The 21,978-nt window shown below is 44.2% G+C and overlaps 1 protein-coding gene across 2 annotated transcripts in view; it reads left to right on the top strand.

The window, feature by feature from the left end:
• Positions 1-21,978, top strand: part of LRP2 (LDL receptor related protein 2) — a 161,160-nt gene that overhangs the window by 30,071 nt on the left and 109,111 nt on the right. For both annotated transcript variants that reach the window (XM_084800290.1, XM_084800289.1), the window contains exons 2-8: positions 2,637-2,744; positions 4,420-4,542; positions 6,052-6,168; positions 19,111-19,221; positions 19,499-19,612; positions 20,746-20,862; positions 21,773-21,922. In XM_084800290.1, the coding sequence (XP_084656416.1) occupies positions 2,637-2,744; positions 4,420-4,542; positions 6,052-6,168; positions 19,111-19,221; positions 19,499-19,612; positions 20,746-20,862; positions 21,773-21,922 (840 nt within the window). The remainder of the gene's footprint in view (positions 1-2,636; positions 2,745-4,419; positions 4,543-6,051; positions 6,169-19,110; positions 19,222-19,498; positions 19,613-20,745; positions 20,863-21,772; positions 21,923-21,978) is intronic.

Raw genomic sequence — 21,978 nt, 5'->3', positions numbered from 1 at the left:
TGCAAGGAATTTTCTTTATTATTCACTGCTGAGTGCTCATAAGTTATCAAAGCACTCTACCTGAAACTGTCTGTGTCAAGGTTGCTGTAAGGGTTAATAGGCACCTTCGCAGGGCTTGTGAGTTAAGGCTGCTTCATTAACCCAAGACACATAAAAACACGTAGGAACCAATTGAAACTGGGGCGGAGGGCACCTGCAATTGTAATCAAGTCCTCATCTAGACCTTTCCACAAGCAGATTGCTCTTAACCATCACACATTCCCTTCATACTGGAACGAACACGACACACTTCTGACACCAGTGGAGGATTTTGCCTGAGAGACCACACAGCAATGATAAAGTGTCTGTTTGTTTTCTCTGGAGAGATATTTTCAAACAATGGCCATTTGAGAGTCATAACAGGCATGGACGTTTCCACTGAAAAGTTGAATTTGACAAACGAATTACCATGGTAATGCTGATAGATTGGGTTTTACTTTAGATAATGTAACAATTGGAAGATAAACTGGAAAGCATGGCCTATAGATTAAATGCAAGATTTCCTATCAGTTTCAATTTTTATGTGTGTGTTTTTAAATAACTGGCTTTAAGTATTTTGAAATAGTTTTTTCATGTCCGTCTTGCAATATGTTTACCTTGGCATTTTAGCCAAACCAGAATAAATGAAATCAAACCTCAGTTGTCTCAGCATTAAAAACTGCTTAAGAGATAGTGTCAGCCATGTGGATTTCCAAAACAGGCAACGAGCTGTCCTAAGAATTTTCCTTCTGTAGCAGTGTAAAACTCTGGGGAGATTGTCCTTTCAGGGGCTATGATTTGATTTTTTTTTCCCCAAACCAGGAGTGATCAGAGACACAGATGCATTAAACTCACAAATGTTATTATGCTGGATTATGAACAATAGACCTGATTGATAAAAGTGATTTAATATATGTTGTGTTAACAGCGGAACCTCCAAAGCCCCTAATCTCCCAGGGAAATATTGCTCTGTAGAACAAAATCCAATGAGAAGTTCTGGGATTCCAGAGTGAATTTGTACATTCCTTAGGGGCATTTTCGCAAGGGAGGTTGTTGTGTTTTAAAGGTAGTTGATAAGAGACCCGCACCACCAACCACCACCATGCATTAGTCTATAGAAGGTATTTGGGTGTATGTCGGCCTGTACCACCCGGTACCACCATTTAGCCAAGGGAAGTTTCAGACCATTTGCAGCGTACATTATAAATCAGGGTGTCACTACCAGACAATCAGATTGGAACATTCCATGAACAAAGTAGCCTATATTCCCAGGGAATAGATCACTTAACTCTGTTTATGTCTTGCTGTTGATATGCCTGCATTTCCACAAGTCAGGATAACATCTTGTTTATTTATTCTAGGAGTAGGTAATTGATCTGTATATTTAGCGAAGGTGGGGTTAATTATAGCCAGAAACCTGAATTTTCTCACTTAGCATGGGTTGCTTATATACAGAAGGAAAATAAAATTATTTCCCCCCACCCCCAACTTTAAAAAGTACCCGTATTCCTTGCTGGTGTGAAATAAATTTGGATTTTCTCCAAGCTGGGCCCTTGTTGGCTGTCCTCTTTGACAAAACATTTTTCTGTTTGGCACAGAATTCTTGGGAAGGTCATTGGTAGGTATTGGGGAAGCTTGCAAGATCCCCAACTGTTAGATTAGTCCCCTGCAAATCCTAGGGGCCTTTGCAGGATACTTGTTAAACGAAAGGCGCTTGAGTCACGTCCCCTTTCCAACTTCTCTGCCACTTGGCTTGTGCTGGCCCTTGAGGCCAGGCTTGTGCCCTCACTCTGTTTGCAGAAACTTTGTTTGGCAGACACATCAGTTTTTGAAAAAGCAGCCAAAGTTGGTCCGAATTTAAAACTTTGTATATATGGTTTAATAATGAATGGCTAGTTAACAGTTCCAAGGAGAGGGATTAAAACATCATAGCTAAGCAAATGATGAGATAGTTATGCTAACCATCTGGATAACGTTTGCCTCTTTGCACCTTTGTTAAATTCTTCCTAAACATTTTCATAGATTCCTAATATACCAAGGCATCGATATAAGTGCCGATTTTCTTGTTACTGTATAGGAATATTGTGCTTTATTATAAACAATGCTGTGAGGAAAATATTTTGAGTCTTCATCAGTATTTGTTCTTTGATAATTCTTTAGGAAAAGGGGAAGTAGATGTGGAAGTCCCAAGTCTCTCTCCTGAGTGCTGGGATTAAAGGCATCTGCCACCATGCCTGGTACAGCAAACCTTTTAAAACAGCAAATTGCTTCCTGGACAGGTCATGTCAAGGTGTACTCTAATCAACTGTGTATGAAAAGAATCTTCTCGCAGAGGGCCAAACAAATGTCTTTCATATTATCAGCGTGAAATTGCTTTCCTAATTTTATACATAATTTGCATTCTTTTGCTACTAATAGCTGAATATTTTTTTCACTTCATCCCTAACTTGCATTTCTCTCATGAAATAGCTTATTTTCCTTTTATTGAAAGTGTTTTTCTCACATTCTGATCACAATTTCCCCTCCCTGTGTGGCTTCCCTTCACGACATATCTTGAAGGTTTTTGTTGTTGTTGTTTGAGACATGGTCTCTCAGTGTCCGTTTTTTCGTTATTACAGCATGTGGCAGTGGGAGTTTTCGCTGTGACAATGGGTATTGTATCCCTGCATCCTGGAGGTGTGATGGGACCAGAGACTGTTTGGATGACTCAGATGAAATTGGCTGTGGTAAGTGAGGCACAGCCAGGCTTGGCTGTGTGCTTTAGTGTTAAGATTCTGGGCTCTGCTCTGAGGCTTTGGAGGGAAAGACTCCGTTTATACCAGTTGCTGTGAGCCTGTGAGCATGGCCTTTACTGAGAATGAGTTTACACTTGATTTTCTGAAACTTGAAATTACTGTTGCTAGTTATTCACCTGGGGACTTTATAAAGTGAAAAGATGTTATGTGAACTACTGTGGCTTATAATTCAAGCAGAGCTCACACACACACACACACACACACACACACACACACACACACACACATGCTGTAGGCTAACTTGTGAATTACCACAACCAACGTCAACAGTGGCTAGCTGGGTTTTGTGCTATTACAAATCTGGGTAAAACAACATAATATTTTAAACCTGAAATTCACTGTAGTTATTTATCTACTTTTAAAGCATTTCCACACATTTCTTCCTATAGCTCTCGGCATTATTCTGAGTAGATTTTGGACTAGGAAATAGTCTCAGGAGGGAAAGTGAGTCACTTACACTACAGGTGTCATGGCCACTGCTCTCGGTCACTGAACTCTGCCAGCCATTTACTCTCCCTGGTGAGGGACAAGGCCACGAAGTGCTTCACTCTGACAGGTCAGCAGACACGCGTTCTCATCCCCGTCAGGCAGACAGGTGACACTCATGCTTCTCGGATGCACTTGAAGATGGTGGGAAAGTTTGGGGCCTTTCACACTTCCGCACACACACTGATCTTTCGAAACTGCAGATTTTCGTTCTGTGTTTGGGATGGAGCCTGATATTTGTGCATCCCTATTGGTCCCTCATGGATGCTGGTACTTCTCTGAGTCATCCCTTGACTGAGCAGATCAGTGCTTTCGGCACATGATATTGTGGGACATGATGAGATGATCGTATAATAATAATAATAATAATAATAATAATAATAATAATAATAATAATAATACACGTTGACTCTTGGGCTCTTGCTGTTTAAGCAACAGGGGTAGAATGGATGACCAGTGTTCTAAGGATGCCCGCAATGGCTGGACAGTCTCTGGGTCTTCAGACATTTCAGTACAACGACAACGACAGTGCCTGTGACAGTGACAGCTAGCATTACATGGCTCTTTTACACAGATTATTTACTTCACTTTTAGGATGCAAACATTATGGCTCAGAACTCACCAAAATTCCTAAATGTGGAAATAATTATTTCATTCTTGCTTTTCTCTTACAATTTTACACATTTTCTATCCATCACAACACTTTACTATTGAATGTTAGAAATGTAGCTTATTTTTTTACATAAATTAGGTAATTTCATCTTAGACTTGTGTGTATATATATTTGCATCATTCTCTGGTTTTATTTTAATTTTTAATTAAAAAAAAATTTTTTTTTGAGACAGGGTTTCTCTGTGTAGCCTTGGCTATCCTGGACTCCCTTTATAGACCAGGCTGGTCTACCTCTGCCTCCTGAGTGCTGGGCTTAAAGACGTGTGCCACTATACCCAGCTTAATTCTGTTTTTGTACATTGTGGGATCACCTGTTTAGGTACCATCGCTGAGATGATCTCACAACCGTGCTTAGCGAGAGTTGATGTAGGTCTTCTTCAAGAGCTGCCGTTGCCATTTGGGGCATATATATGTCTCCCAGCATCAGCCCTTTTTTGTTTTGTTTTAGCTCCCCGTTCCTGCGGATCAGGTTTTTTCCTGTGTCCGACTGAAGGGACCTGCATCCCTCACTCCTGGGTGTGCGACCAGGATAAGGACTGTTCGGATGGCGCGGATGAACATCAAAACTGCCGTAAGTGTTTATTTAGAGCGGCGTTTTCTTCTGGTTCTTTGATGCCTCAGGTCTAGCCTGCTGCAGATAGGCGACACATAAACAGCTGATTCTTCGTAAACACTGGGCTGGACCTTCAACTATCTGGTAATATGCTGGAATCTCACTCAGAAGGCGGGTCGTATAAAGTGCGGCTATACTACAGACTTAGTTAGCCCTCTGAGGATGGGAACTGGTTACGAGTGAGTGAGCCCCATCTCAGGATGATCCTGCCATTCTTTGTTTTGCGGGGGAGTGGGGGGCGTGGGGGGTGCTAATGAGAACTCAAATCTATGCTTAGGTCCCAGATATTTTTGCCTGTACTTTATTAAAATAGATTTCTGGGAGTAGCAGGAAAGACGTCATCGACAGGTATGAAAAGAAATCACAGTCCCTCTGGAACCAACGTTGAGAACATAGAAGTCATTTTTTACACTTCCCTCTCCTTCACTGCCAAAGCTCATCGCCGCCTTCCCCCTCTCGCCGCCCCCCTCCCCCCCCCCCCCCCGCCCTCCCCGCCTCCCCTGGCTGATTTGCCTCAGAACCTTTCTAAGGCTCAGTAATGCTTTTCCACTCATTCCTCCGTTCATGGAGTAGTTCACATCTGAGTAGCCTGTGCCTGAGGTGCTGCTAGACACGACTGCAAAGATCCAACTAGGCTGGGTGCCTGAACATGCCTCTCCAAACAGAGGCAGAACTGCCATGGGTTGGAGGTCATTTGGGCTACGTAATGAGTTCCAGACCAACCAGGGTGATGGAGCGAAATCCCGTCTAAAAAACAAACCAACAGTAACAAAGTGAAATATCCTATTAAAACCCATTGCGAGCCATGGTCGGCCCCTCATTTTCTTTTTTAAAGCCATTTATTTCTTCACTTATTTAATGCGTATAAGTTTATATGCACTGTGTGCATGCAGGAGCCTGAGAAGGCATTGGATTCTGTGGAACAGCAGGGTGGTTGTGAGCCATCATGTGGGTGCTGGAAAGTGATTCCTGGGTCTTCCATAAGAGCAGCAAGTGATCGTAACTCTGAATTATCTTTCTACCCTTGTACTTACCAATCTTTGCTTAAGGCCTATGTCTTTTTTTGAAAAGTTTTTTTTGAAACAGGGCTTCTCTGTGTGGTCTTGGCTGTCCTAGACTCGCTTTGTAGACCAGGCTGGCCTCGAACTCACAGCAATCTGCCTGCCTCTGCCTCCCAAGTGCTGAGATTAAAGGCATGTGCCACCATGCCTGGCTAATGCCTATATCTTATTCATCATCTGTCTTATACCTTTTTAGTTTATGCTTTACTCAACACATGCTAATAACTAATTGCCTGCACTTCATAGTATAATACTTTTGCTTTCACATGTGTCACTGTGAAATGTATGCCCAGTATATGCTCTCTGCTTATTTTTGCCCTCTAGTGCCATCATTTATACTTGGTAAACATCAATGGGTAGCCTATATTTGGTAATAACTATAAACAAAATTCTCTTTTCTTCCCAGCTGGGGCCACATGCTCAAGTCAGCAGCTGACATGCTCCAATGGTCAGTGTATTCCAATGGAATACAGGTGCGACCACGTCAGCGACTGCTCCGATGGCTCTGATGAGAGAAACTGCCGTGAGTCTGCTTCAGTCTTTGCCCAGTGTTTGGTTTCACCTTTGGCATTTTAATCAACTTGTTAGATTTGTTGATGGACAGAAATGTCCACAATATACCTCTTGTTGTTGAAATCTCTTGGCAAATTCTTTTGTGGATTAGGGGTGACTGTCTGACAGTGGTCTATTTTTAGCAAGCCATTCTGCTTGCTCTGCCTTAGCACATCAAGGTTTTGAAGTAACTTTTACCATTAACAGAAGTCTCAAGGCTCGTTGAATGATTGAGTACGAAAATCCATCTTATCAAAATCTACAGTATTATTGAATTGCTTTGGTCAAGTTTCTAGGTAAAATTTCTCAGTGTTTCTCCTTTTGTGGACTCTGTAATTTTCCAGAGTACTTTGGAAAATAGTTAGATTTTGAAAATGTATTTCTGCATAATGATAGATCAGGTTGTAACCGAGTGCCACAAAATTGGGCAGGTACATCACAGTACCTTATTCTCTGCGTAATGTCTAAATAATAACAGTCAAAGTAAAAACTGCTGCGTTGTGTACCACGAAAAAAAGGAAAACTGGTAGGTGCTGGGGGTGATGGGAGGCAGAGGCAAAGAGGTCTTTACGAGTTCCAGCTTGGCCACCAAGTCTAACATAGAAAGTTCTAGGCTAGCCAGGGTCACACAGTGAAATGAGGTCTTTATGAGTTCCAGCTTGGCCATCAAGTCTACACAGCAAGTTCTGGGCTAGCCAGGGTCACACAGTGAAACCCTTTACAAGAACATAGACATTTGAGCTGGCAGAGTGTTTGCTTGGCAGGCATTATGGATTGGATCCCCAGCCCTGCATAAACCAGGTGCGGTGTTGAACCCTTGTAGTCTTAGCATGGAGGCAGGAAGGCCAGGAATGCCATTCTGTGTCTTTTTCTCTTGGAGGTTATGCAGATAAACACTGGACACTCACAGTTTTAGAGATGGTAGGGTGTGTGTCTGTGCTTGACTACCACAGCACAGAGTGTTCATGAATCAGGGGCCTTGCTCTTTGGTGAAGCAGATACCACGTCCTTCACCACACAATGGTGACAAATGGTATATGGTGGAGTTTTGCGAATTCAGAACATTATAAATTCTAACTATTAGGACAGCAGGGTAGGTATCATCCTCTCTCTTGCAAATAAAGGAATTAAAACTTCAAAGAGTATAGACTGCTTTGACTGACCTCAGCTTGTCTTCCGGTTCAGAAGGTCTGGCCACTCTCAGGGGAAAGGCCCATCTTTCACAAAGAGAACACCAGGGGCTTGTGCCACCAGCCCACAGGCTGGGTCTTTATCCTTTATTTACAAATGTATAAAATGAAACTTTGCCGGGAGGTGGTGGTACACGCCTTTAATCCCAGCACTTGGGAGGCAGAGGCAGGTGGATTGCCGTGAGTTTGAGGCCAGCCAGTTCTACAAAGCAAAACCCTGTGGGATGTTTCCATGTGAGTACCGCCCAGTCACAGACAGTGTGGCTGGTACAACTGCTTTGGATTTTCGGGGGTGGGGGTGGGGGGTGGAACCTGGATACAAGCCAGCAAGGAGCCACAGTGAGAGAGGGACCATGCTCTGTAAAATATCTGGGCAGGAAGCCGGGCGTGGTGGCACACGCCTGTAATCCCAGTACTCAGGAGGCAGAGGCAGGCGGATCTCTGTGAGTTCAAGGCCAGCCTGGTCTACAAAGCGAGTCCAGGACAGCCAAGGCTACACAGACAAACCCTGTCTCGAAAAACCAAAAAAAAAACCAAAACAACAACAACAAAAAAACCCAAAAGAGAGAGAGAGAGAGAGAGAGAGAGAGAGAGAGAGAGAGAGAGAGAGAGAGAGAGAGAGAAAAGAAAAAAAAGGGCAGGAAGTTTTAAAAATTTAGATTGACTGACTGAACTCAGGCTATTAGGCTTGAGGACAAGTGTCTTTATTTACTGAGCCATCTCACCAGACCTTAATCACTCTTTGAAATGCAGGTTTTCTTTCAGAACAAGTGCTTGGTAAGGTAAGGAGAGAGGTCCATAGTCAAGATGCTTGTTTCTGGAATGAGACGTGCCAGGAAGGCAGGAGCTCTTCAGTGCACATAAAGGCCTGAAGCAAATCTCACATATTTAAGGAGTTTTGCAATGACTCCTTTGTTAAGTATTTGCTTTTATGTATTAAATTCTCACAAATCAGGAAATTAAGAACCTTCATACTTCCTTGTTAGTGCTTTCATCTGCCGTGGGGCTGAACGACGGTACTCTGTGCTCCCAGCACCCATGTCAGGTGGTGGCTTACAACCGCTTGTAATTCCAGTACCAGGGGATGCAGTGCCTCTGACCTAGTGGGCAACCGCACACCCATGCATATGCCTGCCCCCCACCACATACACATACTCAAAAATCTTTTGAACACCTTAGAAAAGTGGCAGTATGGGTGGATGGAGACCACAAGTGTTTTCAATCTCTTGCATAGAAGGAACTGGTACTCACCAGTTACCCAGTAATCATTGTAAACTGGTGTGATAGGCTCTGCCATTCCACAGAGACTATAAAAGAGTCCACACTCTAATCTACATCTCAACAATATGGGCATGCCTCATGCATCCCAGACTGGCCTCAGTCTTAAGGTAACCTCGAACTCCTAATCCCGGGAATTTCTAGTGCTGGGATTATAAACATACTACCATCCCCATTTTATACTTTGCATTAGGAATGAAAGTTTATAAAATTTATTGGTGTGAAGTTTATATAACTACTGTTTTCTTTTTTTGAGACAGGGTCCCGCTGTGTAGCCCTGGCTGTCATGTATTTGTAGAAAGCCACTTGCCTCTGCCCCTTGAGTACTAGGATTAAAGGTGTGTGCTACCACACCTGGCTGCTAGTTTGTATTTTCAAAAGCTATTCTTTATAGCTTTTTCTCTGGAATTAAAAAAAAAAATCAGGCTGGGTGGTGGTGGTGTATACCTTTAATCCCAGCACTTGGGAGGCAGAGGCAGCAGATCACTGTGAGTTCGAGGCCAGCCTGGTCTAAAAAAGCGAGTCCAGGACAATCAGGGTTACACAGAGAAACCCTGTCTCAAAAAAACAAAATACACAACCTCCTCCCATAAAAAACCAGGCAAACACTCATACACATAAATAAAGACTCAGAATGAGGATGAGGGATGGGCGGTGGGGGCAGCAGGGTTGGGGGGTGGGGAGGGACCGGGAGTCATTGCTGAGATCCATTTCAGCAGTGATACTTAGCTGTTTTAAACATTAGTTTGGACACATAGCAGCTGTGAGTTGCTTTAGTGCTCCTGTGTGATCAAGGGTGTGATGGCTGGCATGTTTTGTTTTGTTTTGTTTTGAGACAGGGTTTCTCTATGTAGCCTTGGCTGTCCTGGACTCACTTTGTAGACCAGGCTGGCCTCGAACTCACAGCAATCCGCCTGCCTCAGCTTCCCGAGTGCTGGGATTAAAAGCGTGCACCACCATGTCCGGCTCTGCCCCTAACTTTTGTTTCCCTTTCCTTAGAAAAAGAAAATGAGCCTTGATCTGTCAGATACCTAGACATCATTCACAGGTAGTAATGAATGGTAGGCAAGGCCCCAGAGAATTTATTTCCCCAATATTTGAAGACCAAGAAGCTCACCTCTGTTACCCATGGCACTGCTCGTGGGACCAGACCTCTATGTTATGATCCCTAGCCAAGACATTGACCTCCAAGACAGAACAGCTTGTATCCATTCCAGGAACTTCTTTCCGGAACAAAGAATGATGTGCAGGAGTATTCTTAAGGAGGGGGAGAAGCGGGGAAGGTAGAGAATGGGTGAGAGAAAGGGGAAAGGATTAAGGTCCTAATAAACGGATCATCTGTGAAGTCAAAGTAAGAGATAGGCATTGGTGGGATGGGTTTGCGATGCCGGAACTAGGGAGGCTGATGCAGGAGGATTTTGAGTTTGAAGCCAGGGCCTCTTGCACGCCCCCTTCCCCCCCCCCCCATAAACTTCCTATGACATAAGAGACACTAATGCATCTGGCCTCTTTGCCTGCTATATTTTCATATGCTTTAGGTACGTTTGATTATTCTATACTTGAGGAATACTTCTACCTATGTCAAAAGCTTTGAAATAGGTATAGACACCCCGCCCCCCACTCCCGGTTATTTTATTACTCAATCCGGTCATCTGTAAAATGGCATTTGATATTAAACAGCTTGCCCATTTCTCCTTTTAAAGGAACAGAAAGATTCAAAACTGCAGTCCATTTTACTTGTAATGGGATTAGCATCAAGCAAAACCACTCATGCCGAGTCTTAGATAAACATCAGAACAATGCAGCAGTTATGGGCCATTCATTTAATACACTGAATGACTTTCGTTTGCTCAAAAATAGTAGCCTTTTTTTTTCCCCCAGGGAGGTTAAAAAAAAAGATTATTTTGTTTTTATTGAGTGAGCACCAGATAGAACGATTTTGGTGTGAGTAAAACTATCGCTAATTATCGTGGGTTTGCTGCCCTCTCTTTTGTTACTTAGGAATGCTAAAGAAAGGGTAAAATCCCTGTTACAATGGAGGCTTTTACTTGCTGGTAAGCGGAGGTATTTGGGCCTGCCTGCAACTGGGGCTGCTTTGTCCCTGACGTTTCATTTCTATTGACTTTCCGTTCAGAATTTAAACATTTTTCTTCGTGTGTCTAACTGCGGAAACTCCAACTGGGGCCGCAGGAGGAAGGGAGTAAAGAAGACAGAATCACTCTGGACTCAGGACTCTTGGGAAGAACGCACTGTTCCTTAGCCTCAGTTCACGATCGGCTGCCCAGTGAGCCTTGCTGAAGTGACCCTGGCACACACGTATCACACTACAGTTGTGCCTGCTTAACATTCTCAGGCCGAGCCAGGATTCTGGGTCCTGAAATTTGAGGAAAAAGAGAGAGAGTGAGAGAGGGGAAAAAAAAAATCTCTTATTTAGTCTCCTTCATACAAGAACTGTATAAATATCCCTCATCTTTATAAAAATTGTAAGATCACAGTTAGTCATTGCCCAATTTCTTTATCTCCTGTCACAACAAAGCCACACACAGCTGACCTTAAGGACTCCATTTGTTCTCTCTCTTTTGAGATACCTTTCAATGCATGCAGCTCTACTTGCCTGCAAGGAATCCAACCCATGGGAGCATTCTTTTTATTATTTTTTATTTTTGGTATTTCGAGACAGGGTCTCTCTGTGTAGCCTTGGCTGTCCTGGACTCCCTTTGTAGACCAGGCTGGCCTTGAACTCACAGTGATCCGTCTGCCTCTGCCTCCCGAGTGCTGGGATTAAAGGCGTGCGCCACCACCGCCTGGCCCTTTTGTAGACCTGTTTATTTTTATTATTTTTTATTTTTGGTCATGGGAGCATTCTTGTCCATGTCCCCAACCACCAACGTTTTATTATAACAGTTCTTGTTCAAATCTTATCTTATTAAGGAGTTATTATTAGTTTAGCCTGCTCTTTTTTTTTTTTTCTTGGTAATTTTTTTTGTGTCTACTTGGCTCTATTCTTGTAGGTTTCTGGGTAGCATTTACGTTGACGTAAATTCCACCCCCTCAATTTACATAGCTCCATCTAAAGTGTCTTGATCTTTGTGATATGAAAGAATTATTATTACTTATCCTATTACTTTGGGTTTTTTGAGACACCAGCCTGCTTCATAGCTCAGGCTAGCCTGGAACACATTATATAGACCTCTTCCTCCGGAGGGCTGGGGTTACAGGTGTGTGCCAGCACACCTACTGATTATTTTGTACCAGCACATTATGTGTATTAATTATACATAATAGCGGGAGCAATTTAAAGGCGATGACATTTTGGTTTAACTAGCCATTAGCTCTCTCACCCCTTCTCCTCTTCTTCTGTCTCGGACTCTCAACAGCGTCTTGCTATGTAGCCTAAGCTGTCCTCAAACTCAAGGACCTAAGTGCTGGGGTTACAGATGCGTGACATTGCATTTGGCTTTTGTTTAAACAAAGATCTAAGAGGGTAGATTTCAAAATTTAAATGCTGAGGAGCATAGACTAGAATGGGATAGATTGGAATTCTGTACTGAGATGATGAAGACGGCCCTCTGTGGGATATCTTCTGGCACACACTGACTTTCCTGTGGTTGGTCTGGCTCTTGGCGGCTGGACTGCGCCATGCTGCTTCTGGCGATTAGCAAGTGGCTTACTTTGATCACTCTGAGGTGAGCTAGGTACTGGGAAAGGCAATAAGGGGGCAGTAGGAACAGGACTAAATTGGGGGCGGGGGGGGGGGGCTCTGACGACACATAGCCTTCTATGTCGGAACTGTGCCGCTAAATATGGGGCATGGTGTCAATGTGCACACGTGTACCATGAGGGCATTTTGTACCTGGGCACTATTTGAAGCGTTTAACTTACTCTTAGGTTTCAAGCTTGTGTGTGGGTGGAAGGAAGGCTGCAGCTCTGGGCACTTCATTCCTGAGTCTGATCTCAGGTCCCTGCACACAGGAGGGAGTCGGGAGCTTTACATATCAGATGGGAACTTTGTAGAAGATGCTACGTGGTTAAAGCCTGGGGAGTTGGAAGTTGAGACCCATTGCCTTGAGTTACTTTGTTTTCATTCCGTCTTCTCTCTCTTCTTCCTTCCTTCCTTCTGTCTGTTTCACTCTGTAGCCCAGGCTGGTCTAGAATTCACTTTGTAGCCCAGCTTGGCTTCAACCATGTATCTTGATGAGTGTTGGGTTTGGTTCCACCCCCCCATTGCTATACTTTCCATGATTAGCCTTCTATAATTTTTCTTTTTCTCCCTATTATTTACTCTGAAGCCTTGTGGAACCAGATTGCTTGAATTTGAATTCTGGCTCTCCAGTTTACCAATCATGTGACATTCCTCAACCTTTTGGGCATTTCAGGCTCATTTTTGTTGTTGTTTTTTTGTTTTTGTTTTCTCAGAAATAGCTTTTCTTGTAGTTCTGGCTGTCTGGGACTTGCTTTGTAGACCAGGCTGGCCTTGAACTCAGAGACCCACCTGCCTCTACCACCCAAGTTCTGGGATTACAGGCATGTGCCACCACCTCTGGTATCAAGCTCCTCACTTATAAAATCAGTGTTCCCCTCATGTGGATGGAAAAAAAATACAGGTATATTGAATACTTTACATGTTTCTGGGACCTACTTTCCAATTATTGATGATATTTATCTATCTAACTTTATGGGTTGTATTCCGGATCAAGGGTTGGTTTTACCAGTCAAACGAGTAGCTTTTTCTGGCAAATCATTACATCCCTTGGATTAGCCTGTTTGAGAGCAGAGTACAAAACATTAAGTAAAAGAGTGAGTCTAGGATCCTGGAAGAGCCCAGGTATCTGAGTGCACTGGTGGATCTTCTTATATTGCTTTGTGACCTTGGACCCCTCTCTGTCTCTCTGTCTCTGTCTCTCTCCCTCCCTCCCTCCCTCCCTCCCTCCCTCCCTCCCTCCCTTTCTTTTCCCTGACAGGGTTTCTCTGTGTAGCCCTGGCTGTCTTGGAACTCTGCAGCCTAGGATGGCTTATAGTACTTTGCCCCAGTGCTGAGATTGCCCAGTGAACTTTAGTTTTCTTTTCCTCCCTCCCTCCCTTCCTCCCTCCCTCCCTCCCTCCCTTTTTTCCACAGGCTCTCCATGTGCCTTGGCTGGCCTGGAACTCTATGTGGATCAGGCTGGCTTCTCAACTCTCCCGCCTACCTCTGCCTTCCAGATCCTGGGACTAAAGGCTTTCTTTTCTATTTTTAAAGTATTCAGATAGTGAAGAACAGTGCCTTAGTGCCGTGTCTTCTCAGGGGTACGCGATGCTGTTCCTAGAAGTTCCGGTACTTTAGTGTCTGCAGATGGCTTCCTCCTTGGTTCTGGTTTGCTTGGAGTCCTGGCTGCCCTGTATCTCACTAAGCACATCTGCCTGCCTCTGCGTGTGCCATCGTGCCCAGCCCCCTCTCTAGCACAAAACCAAATCATCAAAAGGGAGAACAATATTGCATGTGTATTTGTGTCACAACAGGTTACCCCACTGGGACAGGAGGAACAGGGTGTGGTGGGAAGAAGTGTGACAACAGGTGGCCCTTGAACAAGGCTCCGAAAGGAGCAGTGCTCACAGGCTTTATTTCCTCACATTTCCCTTTCTCTGTTTGACAATTCTGCAAGACCCTGTGGTCACTGGATGGCTTTGCTCGGTGGTTAAAATAATGTAAGGTCAGGTGCAGGCTTGCCAAACACGAACTCACAAAGAAGGGAGTCACATATTGCCCAGTCGGAAACTCACCCAATTATGACTTCCAGTTCTCTGGCTTAGCTTGAAACTCATTTGGGCCTGTTTCCTATGGGTGGATATATCCAAAGGGGGGTGGTGGGGAGGTGGGGATAAACCTCAGGTTATCTACACACAGAAAAGACCAGAAGGTGTGCAGGGTTGTGCAGGGTTCGGGGCTGGGAGTTGTCCTCTTTTGTTTGAGAGAGACTCATTATCAGTGCAGATGGAGACAAAATAGCTGTTTGCTCTTCACTGACCTCTGGCCATCCTGATACCACCCTGATGACATCAGGCTGGCTGTTAGCTGCCAGCAAAGAGCCTTGTCGGTGGGTGCTGATTTAACTCTCCCTTAAGTTTTATGGTTGGAGAAAACAAGAGGCCTGCCCAGCACATCAATTCCAGATCCCCCCTAGCCATAACAGTCACCTTAAACGTGGTAGCCACAGTTCAAACCCAAATAAATTTCCCCCTGACAGGTGGCTTATCTGTGACAGAGGACTGGCTGATGCTGCTCTTAGAAGTCTAGATAACATGCTGACTCCTGGAACTATCTGGCACATGGTCGTGGGGGGCGAGGGGGGAAGGAATTGAGTGAGACCCTCACCTGGCCTTTTACATCGCTAGAAGGCAGGATTAATAAACAGAGTTGTGTGGCCCATTAGAGGCATGTTCGCAAAGAGTAGCAGGCCCTTGATGAAAGGAAAGCAGCGGTGTAAGTTTGAACTCACCTGACAGCCTGACCTCACTGTTTTCCTTAGTTCTTCTGCATTCTCTTGGACAAAGGTCCAGAGTATGTGTGTGTGTGTGTGTGTGTGTGTGTGTGTGTGTGTGTGTGTGTGTGTGTGTATCTGTGTTTTTTTTTTAACTGTTTTTTAAAATCTATTTTGATTTTATGTGCATTGGTGTTTGGCCTGCGTGTATGCCCGAATGAAGGTGTCGGGTCCTTTGGAACTGGAGTTACAGATATTTGTAAGCTGCCATGTGGGTGCTGGGAATTGAACCCAGGCGTTCTGGAGGAACAATCAGTGCTCTTAACCATGGCACAATCTCTCCAACCTCTGTTTTTCTCTTTAGAACACTTTTTCAGAGTGGTGTGCTCCCATGCTGAGCCGGGGGCCCTTTGGCCTGTGCTCCACTGATATTTTAGTTCTGGGAACATATTGGTGGACCACATTTTTTTTTTTTTAGAGTTGGTGGGTCCTTCTAGCTCTTGGGCCCCAAGGATGCCTATTGCATAGCTGCAGGTACACATCGCAGCAACAAAGATGCCTGTTGCATTGGGAGAAATCTCTTTCTTTGCAAAGACTTCTGATCACACACCCTTTCCTATTCTTTCCACCCCCTGTGTCTGTCTGTCCATCCCCTGTGTCTATCTGTCCATCCCCTGTGTCTGTCTGTCCATCCCCTGTGGTTGTCTGTCCATTACCTGTGTCTGTCTGTCCATCCCCTGTGTGTGTCTGTCCATCCCCTGTGTGTGTCTGTCCATCCCCTGTGTGTGTCTGTCCATCCCCAGTGGCTGTCTGTCCATCCCCAGTGGCTGTCTGTCCATCCCCTGTGTCTGTCCATCTCCCATACAAACGTTTGAAGGACATGATCATTCACTTCAGTGAACTCCTGGCCCCTTGGACATTTGCATTTCATGTAGAAGCAGCCAAGGTCCCTGGTGAAGTGTCTTCTGTTGAAGTCATGTGACTGATTGGCTGCATGTAACTCTGAAGACTTAGATATGGAGGAATACTTACTGACTGGCCTTGTTTTGAGCTTCTGGAGACCAAGGATGAAGCCTTACTTGAGGGGTTATTTGTAACACTGGGGCAAGTGAATAGAGTCTAGCAGCCTATAAAACCTCAAGTTGGATTCTCCAGTGTAATGTTAGCTTCAAGGTAGGCATGTGCTCTTTGAGACTTGCTTTTTTCTTGGTTAAAAATAAATCCGAAAACAACCCAATAATCACTGAGAAAAGAATCATCAATGAGAAAGGCAATTAGACCAACACAGGAGGTGAACACACTTGTATGAAGGATTATAAGAATATTATGTCAGGCCGAGTGTGGTGGTGCACACCTTTAATCCCAGCACTCGGGAGGCAGAGGCAGGTGGATCGCTGTGAGTTCAAGGCCAGCCTGGTCTACAAAGTGAGTCTAGGACAGTCAAGGCTACATGGAGAAACCCTGTCTCGAAAAACCAAAAAAAAAAAAAAAAAAAAAAAAAGTCAGAAGTGATGTCACATGCCTATGATGCTAATACTAGGGCAGCTGAAGCAAGAGAATCATGCATTAAGGCCATCCTGATCTATATAATGAGTTCCAGGCTAGCCTAGGCTACATAGCAAGACTGCCCTGAAACAGTAAGAAAGTAAATCAGATGTTTTAAAAAAAAAGCCATTTAACTAAGATACCTTCCTGTTGTAGGTAACTCAGGGATAGCACTGCTGATCAGTTCTTTCTCTTTCCATCTTCCCTCTCTTCCTCTCCCCCGCCCCTCCAGACAGGGTCTCTCTGTGTAGCCGTGGCTGTCCTAGACTCATTTTATAGACTATCCTGGCCTCAAACTCACAGAGATCACCTGCCTCTGCCCCACCCCGGGTGCTGAGTGCTGGGATTATAGATGTGAGCCAACACACCTGGCTTCTCTCTGTTTTTAAGATTTATTTATTTATTTTATATAGATGAGTGCTCTGTCTTCATGTACACCAGAAAAAGGAATCAGATTCCATTATACATGGTTGTGAGCCACCCTGTGGTTGCTGGAAATGGAACTCAGGATCTCTGGAAGAGCAGCCAGTGTTTTTAACATCTCTCCAGTAGCTCTGCCCCTCCCCCCAGCTTTTTGAGCAGAGTTTTACTCTATGTCTGAGGTTGGCCTGTAATTCACTATGTAGCCTAGGCTTTCGTTCCTCAAGCTTACAATAATCCTCTTCCCACAGCTCCCTGGAGTTACAGTTCTGAGCTGCCATCCCTGCTTAATAGTGAGCATTTTTCTTTCTAGTATGCTGAGTGTTGTTCCAATTCCTGATTCTAAAAAAGTAAGGTAGCATCCATGAGCTAAAGGGTGTCATTATGTAAAGTGCAAAACAGACAACCAAATGTGTGTTGCAAAGGATACACACACATTCACATATGGAGAAACACAAGAGGTCTAAAACAACCTTTGTACATAGGAATCAGGGATTTTATTTTTGTGGCGTTAGTGAAATTGACACCATACTCTGCTATTACCAAGAAAGTCAAGTTAAGTATCTGGTGACATTGAGGTGACAGGATATTGAGGTGACTATATATATATTTAATTATTTAGTGTTGGCTTTTTGAGATAGGGTTTTTCTGTGTGTGTAGCCCTGGCTGTCCTGAACTATCATTGTAGTCCACGCTGGCCTTGAACTCACAGAAATCCCCCTGCCTCTGCCACCACCACCCGGCTTAAGATATATATTTTCTCTCTCTCTCTCTCTCTCTCTCTCTCTCTCTCTCTCTCTCTCTCTCTCTCTCTCTCTCCCTACATACATACATATATATACATATATATATGTATGTATACATGTATATATATTTAGCAGCCTTTAATACTGAAGACATATCTGCACTGAAGGTAGACTTTCCCTTTGTTACTAATCTCTAAATAATACAGTGTGGCAAGTATTTGTAGGCATTTGCATTATATGAGGAATCAGAAGCAATCTAAAGACTTGTGAGTTGCTTGGGGAGGACAGGTGCAGTTTGTGCACAGACCCACATGATTTTATGTAAGGGTTTGGGTACTCACAGTGTGGTCCTGGATCCAGTCTCCATGGATACTCAGGGATGACAGTAACATGTGATTGGGGAGTGATTGTGCTTTTCAAAGCTGTTTGCTAGGCGTTGTTTTCTTTGGACTCTCTACTCTGTAGTTTTTCATACCTGGTGGCCGTGTGATTAAATAGACACTGGCTAATTTCTCTGTCCCCGGCTAAAGTCTCTTGACCTTTAGGCTTGCTCTCTTCCCCTCCAATGAGAGAAAGGCCCTTCACTTCTCAGAACATGTATAGCAGTTCATGAGTTTTCTAGGATGTGACTTGTTTTGTTTTGTTTTTTCAATACACAATTGCTCTGTGTAGTTCTTGTTTTCTGAGAACTCCCTTTGTAGACCAGGCTGGTCTTGAACTCACAGAGATCTGCCTGTCTCTGCCTCCCAAGTGCTGGAATTAAAGGTGTGCACCACCATGCCTGGCTATAATTTGTGTTATATAGGAGGAAGTCCCATTTTGAAGCACCATATATTTTCTTTCTCTCCCATCCTCCAGACAGGGTTTCTCTGTGTAGCCTTGGCTGTCCTAGACTCACTTTGTAGACCAGGCCGGCCTCAAACTCACAGCAATTTGCCTGCTTCTGCCTCCTGAGTGCTGGGATTAAAGACGTGCACCACCATGCCTGGCCATATATTTTCAATTCTATAACTTTCATCTCAAATGTTGTTTCTTTAGGGAGCTTTCTCTTGGCACCCACAGCTTCCTATGGTGACATTTCATTGACTCCCACATTTGTGTGTCATTTACTGGTGTGTGTGTGTTATTATTTGATTAATGCACCTTACCCCATCCTGTCCCTGGAGGTCAGGGACCATCTCACATTCAGTACCTAGCATATGTCGGTCAGTCAGGCAGGACATGCCCATCACCCAGATGCTTTCACTTAAGGTTGGCTTGCTATTTTTTTTTTTCTTAGACTATCCAACATGTGATCAGCTTACTTGTGCCAATGGAGCCTGTTATAACACGAGTCAGAGGTGTGACCAGAAGGTTGACTGCAGGGACTCCTCTGATGAAGCTAACTGCAGTAAGTCACGCTCACTACAGGAAGTTGAGCCTGCCTTATACATTTCCTGTCAAGCCCGTGTCCCCTGAAGCCATATCAGTTATTTGAAGCCATCCGCCACGGGGAGTATTTATATCATGGATTTTTGGCAGAAGTGACCAATTGGGCCCTTTCTATTCCCTAAGGACTGGATATGACTTTTAAAATGTGAGGTGCAATCCTCCAATGAAATCAGATGGTGACAATAAAACTGAAGTTATCTCATTTTCCTTCTCCCTTTTTAAACCTTGTGTCCTAGCTGCACAGTGTTCGAGCAAAGAATTTGAATGTGGCAGTGGAGAGTGTATCCTTCGTGCCTTTGTCTGTGACCATGACAATGACTGTCAAGACAACAGTGATGAACGCAATTGCAGTACGGTGATTTCCTTACGTTGGGTCATTTGCTAGGGGGAACGTCTTCCTCTCCCACATTACTAACATATCACTTCCCCCCCCCCCCCATTGGATGGCAGAAAAAGCCAAAAGCAAATGGAAGGGCTATTGCTCCAACCTTAGTATGGTTTGACTTGCATTCCTTTATCCTTCAGGGATCTTAGAAGTAAAGTGTTCCTGATAGTTTGCGCCCTTTCCTACATTCTTTGTGACAGGGTGGCAAGTCACAGTATATTCCAGGACTCTGAGCTTTTAAAAATAATTTATTTTAGTTCTGTTTTTTTTTTTTTTTTTTGAGGCAGGGTTTTCCTGTGTAGCCCTGGCTGCCCTGGGCCTCACTCTGTAGACCAGGCTGCCTCTGCCTCCTGAGTGCTGGGATTAAAGGTGTGTATCATCACTGCCTGGCAAAGACTCTGATTTTGACAGTAGACCTTGAGGAAAAGGAACTTCCTACTCACAATAGTTGCAGCTCAGATTTTGAAATTCTGACTGCACTGAAGTCAGAATGCTGGGAACTTTCCTACGGTGGCTACAGATGACTTTTTATTGCCTGCATCTTTCCTTTGATCTGAGAAACATGTCTGTGTCTTAGCTGTACTCTGAACTTCCCTTCTTGGGATATTATAAAATTAGAAAGCATCATGATAAGAGTTTTGCCAACTCCCATGAGTCACCAGCTTTCTTTAGATTAATCTCTCACCTGTTTTGATTGGCTGGTGCCCATCTCTCTGTCTTTCTGGAAGCTGGGTCTGGGAACCTGAGTGTTACTTCCACGAGTGGGTGACTCCAAGTGTTTTGGTATAGATGACAGTTACGACGCTTGCGGTAAAGTCAGCAAACGCTGAGTGTTGGCGTGTCTACCGCCTTGATCACTGCCCATCCTCACTTCTCTGACACCCATGTTCATTTTCTGGAGTCAAAGCTGCTATTAGTTTATTATCTTTGCCTCCTCCTCCTCCTCCTCTTCTTCTTTCTCATGTTTCTCAAGATACTGGGGCTCAAGCTGATACAGACTATTCAATTTCTAGGAGCCTAGTGAGGGCAGTGAATGAACACTTTGATTTTCCCCAGTGACTGTGCCTCTGTAGTGCTCGCTCTGTTGCTCTCTTCCAGAATATGACACCTGTGGAGGCCACCAGTTCACTTGCTCCAATGGCCAGTGCATCAGCCAGAACTGGGTTTGTGATGGAGATGATGACTGCCAGGATTCTGGTGATGAGGAAGGATGTGGTAAGGACAAGAGTCCTGTTGAGAATAACTTTCCTCCCTTAGAGAGCAGAAGGAAGTGTCCCCGCTAGAACAGCATCGATTAATTAATCCTCCCCCTCCCATCATCATCACCAAGGAAAATTCCTTTCTTCCTTCCTTCCTTCCTTCCTTTCTTTCTTTCTATTTATTTATTTATTTATTTATTTATGTATACGAGTGTTCTGTTTTTCTGTACCTCCGCATGACAGAAGAGGGCATCAGATCCCATTATAGATGGTTGTAAACCATCATGTAGGTGCTGGGAATTGAACTCAGGACCTTTGGAAGAGCAGCCAGTGATCTTAACCACTGAGCCATATCTCTAGCCCGACTCCTTTCAGATTTTAGAGCCTTTAAAAATGCCTTAGGCCTGTGGTAACACGTGAGTTTTAGTTTTGAGCCACTGAAGGATGGGCCACGCTGGGAGCATTGGGATAGAATTCAGGACAGGCAGGTGGCTTCCTATCAAGTTGTCACTTGAGAAGGACATTGAGCTTGGTATCCACCATGCTGCTGTCACCAGCAGTTCCTCTAACAGTTCTCAGTTATGTAACATCCACTCTATATAGAGCAGGTTTCTTTCACTGTTCCAGTTCCAGGTAGAAGGGCAACTTTCATTCTGGAAGCATCATCCATTGGTGTTTGAGTTATCATTTCCCCTAGATTATCGGTTTGTTGGCTGCCACAGTCGGAAAATGTGGCACTTAAATAATGACATTTGATCACATAGGCTGTCAGTAAAAAGACTGGTGGCGGACTTTATCGCAACAGAGAGGTTGTTTGGATTTTTGTTTCTCACCTGGCCCGTATCTTTTTCTGACCAAGGATTATTCAGAGTGTCAAGTTTCTAGGGTGGTCCATAACTTTGTCTTTTTTTTTTTTCCCCATTCAGAAAGTAGCCAACGTCATCATACGTGTTACCCAAGAGAATGGGCTTGCCCAGGGTCTGGACGATGCATCTCAATTGACAAAGTTTGTGATGGAGTTCCAGACTGTCCAGAAGGAGAAGATGAAAACAACGCCACGAGTGGAAGACACTGTGGTGAGCGTGGGAAATGTGCGAGTTTCTTTCTGATTAAGAGTGATTCTAGAACAGAT

Source organism: Acomys minous (assembly GCF_964271855.1).
Source record: "Acomys minous genome assembly, chromosome: 10".
NCBI classification, from domain to species: Eukaryota; Metazoa; Chordata; class Mammalia; order Rodentia; family Muridae; genus Acomys; species Acomys minous.
Note: the sequence above shows the minus strand (reverse complement) of the source record. Positions and strands in the feature narration are given on the sequence as shown.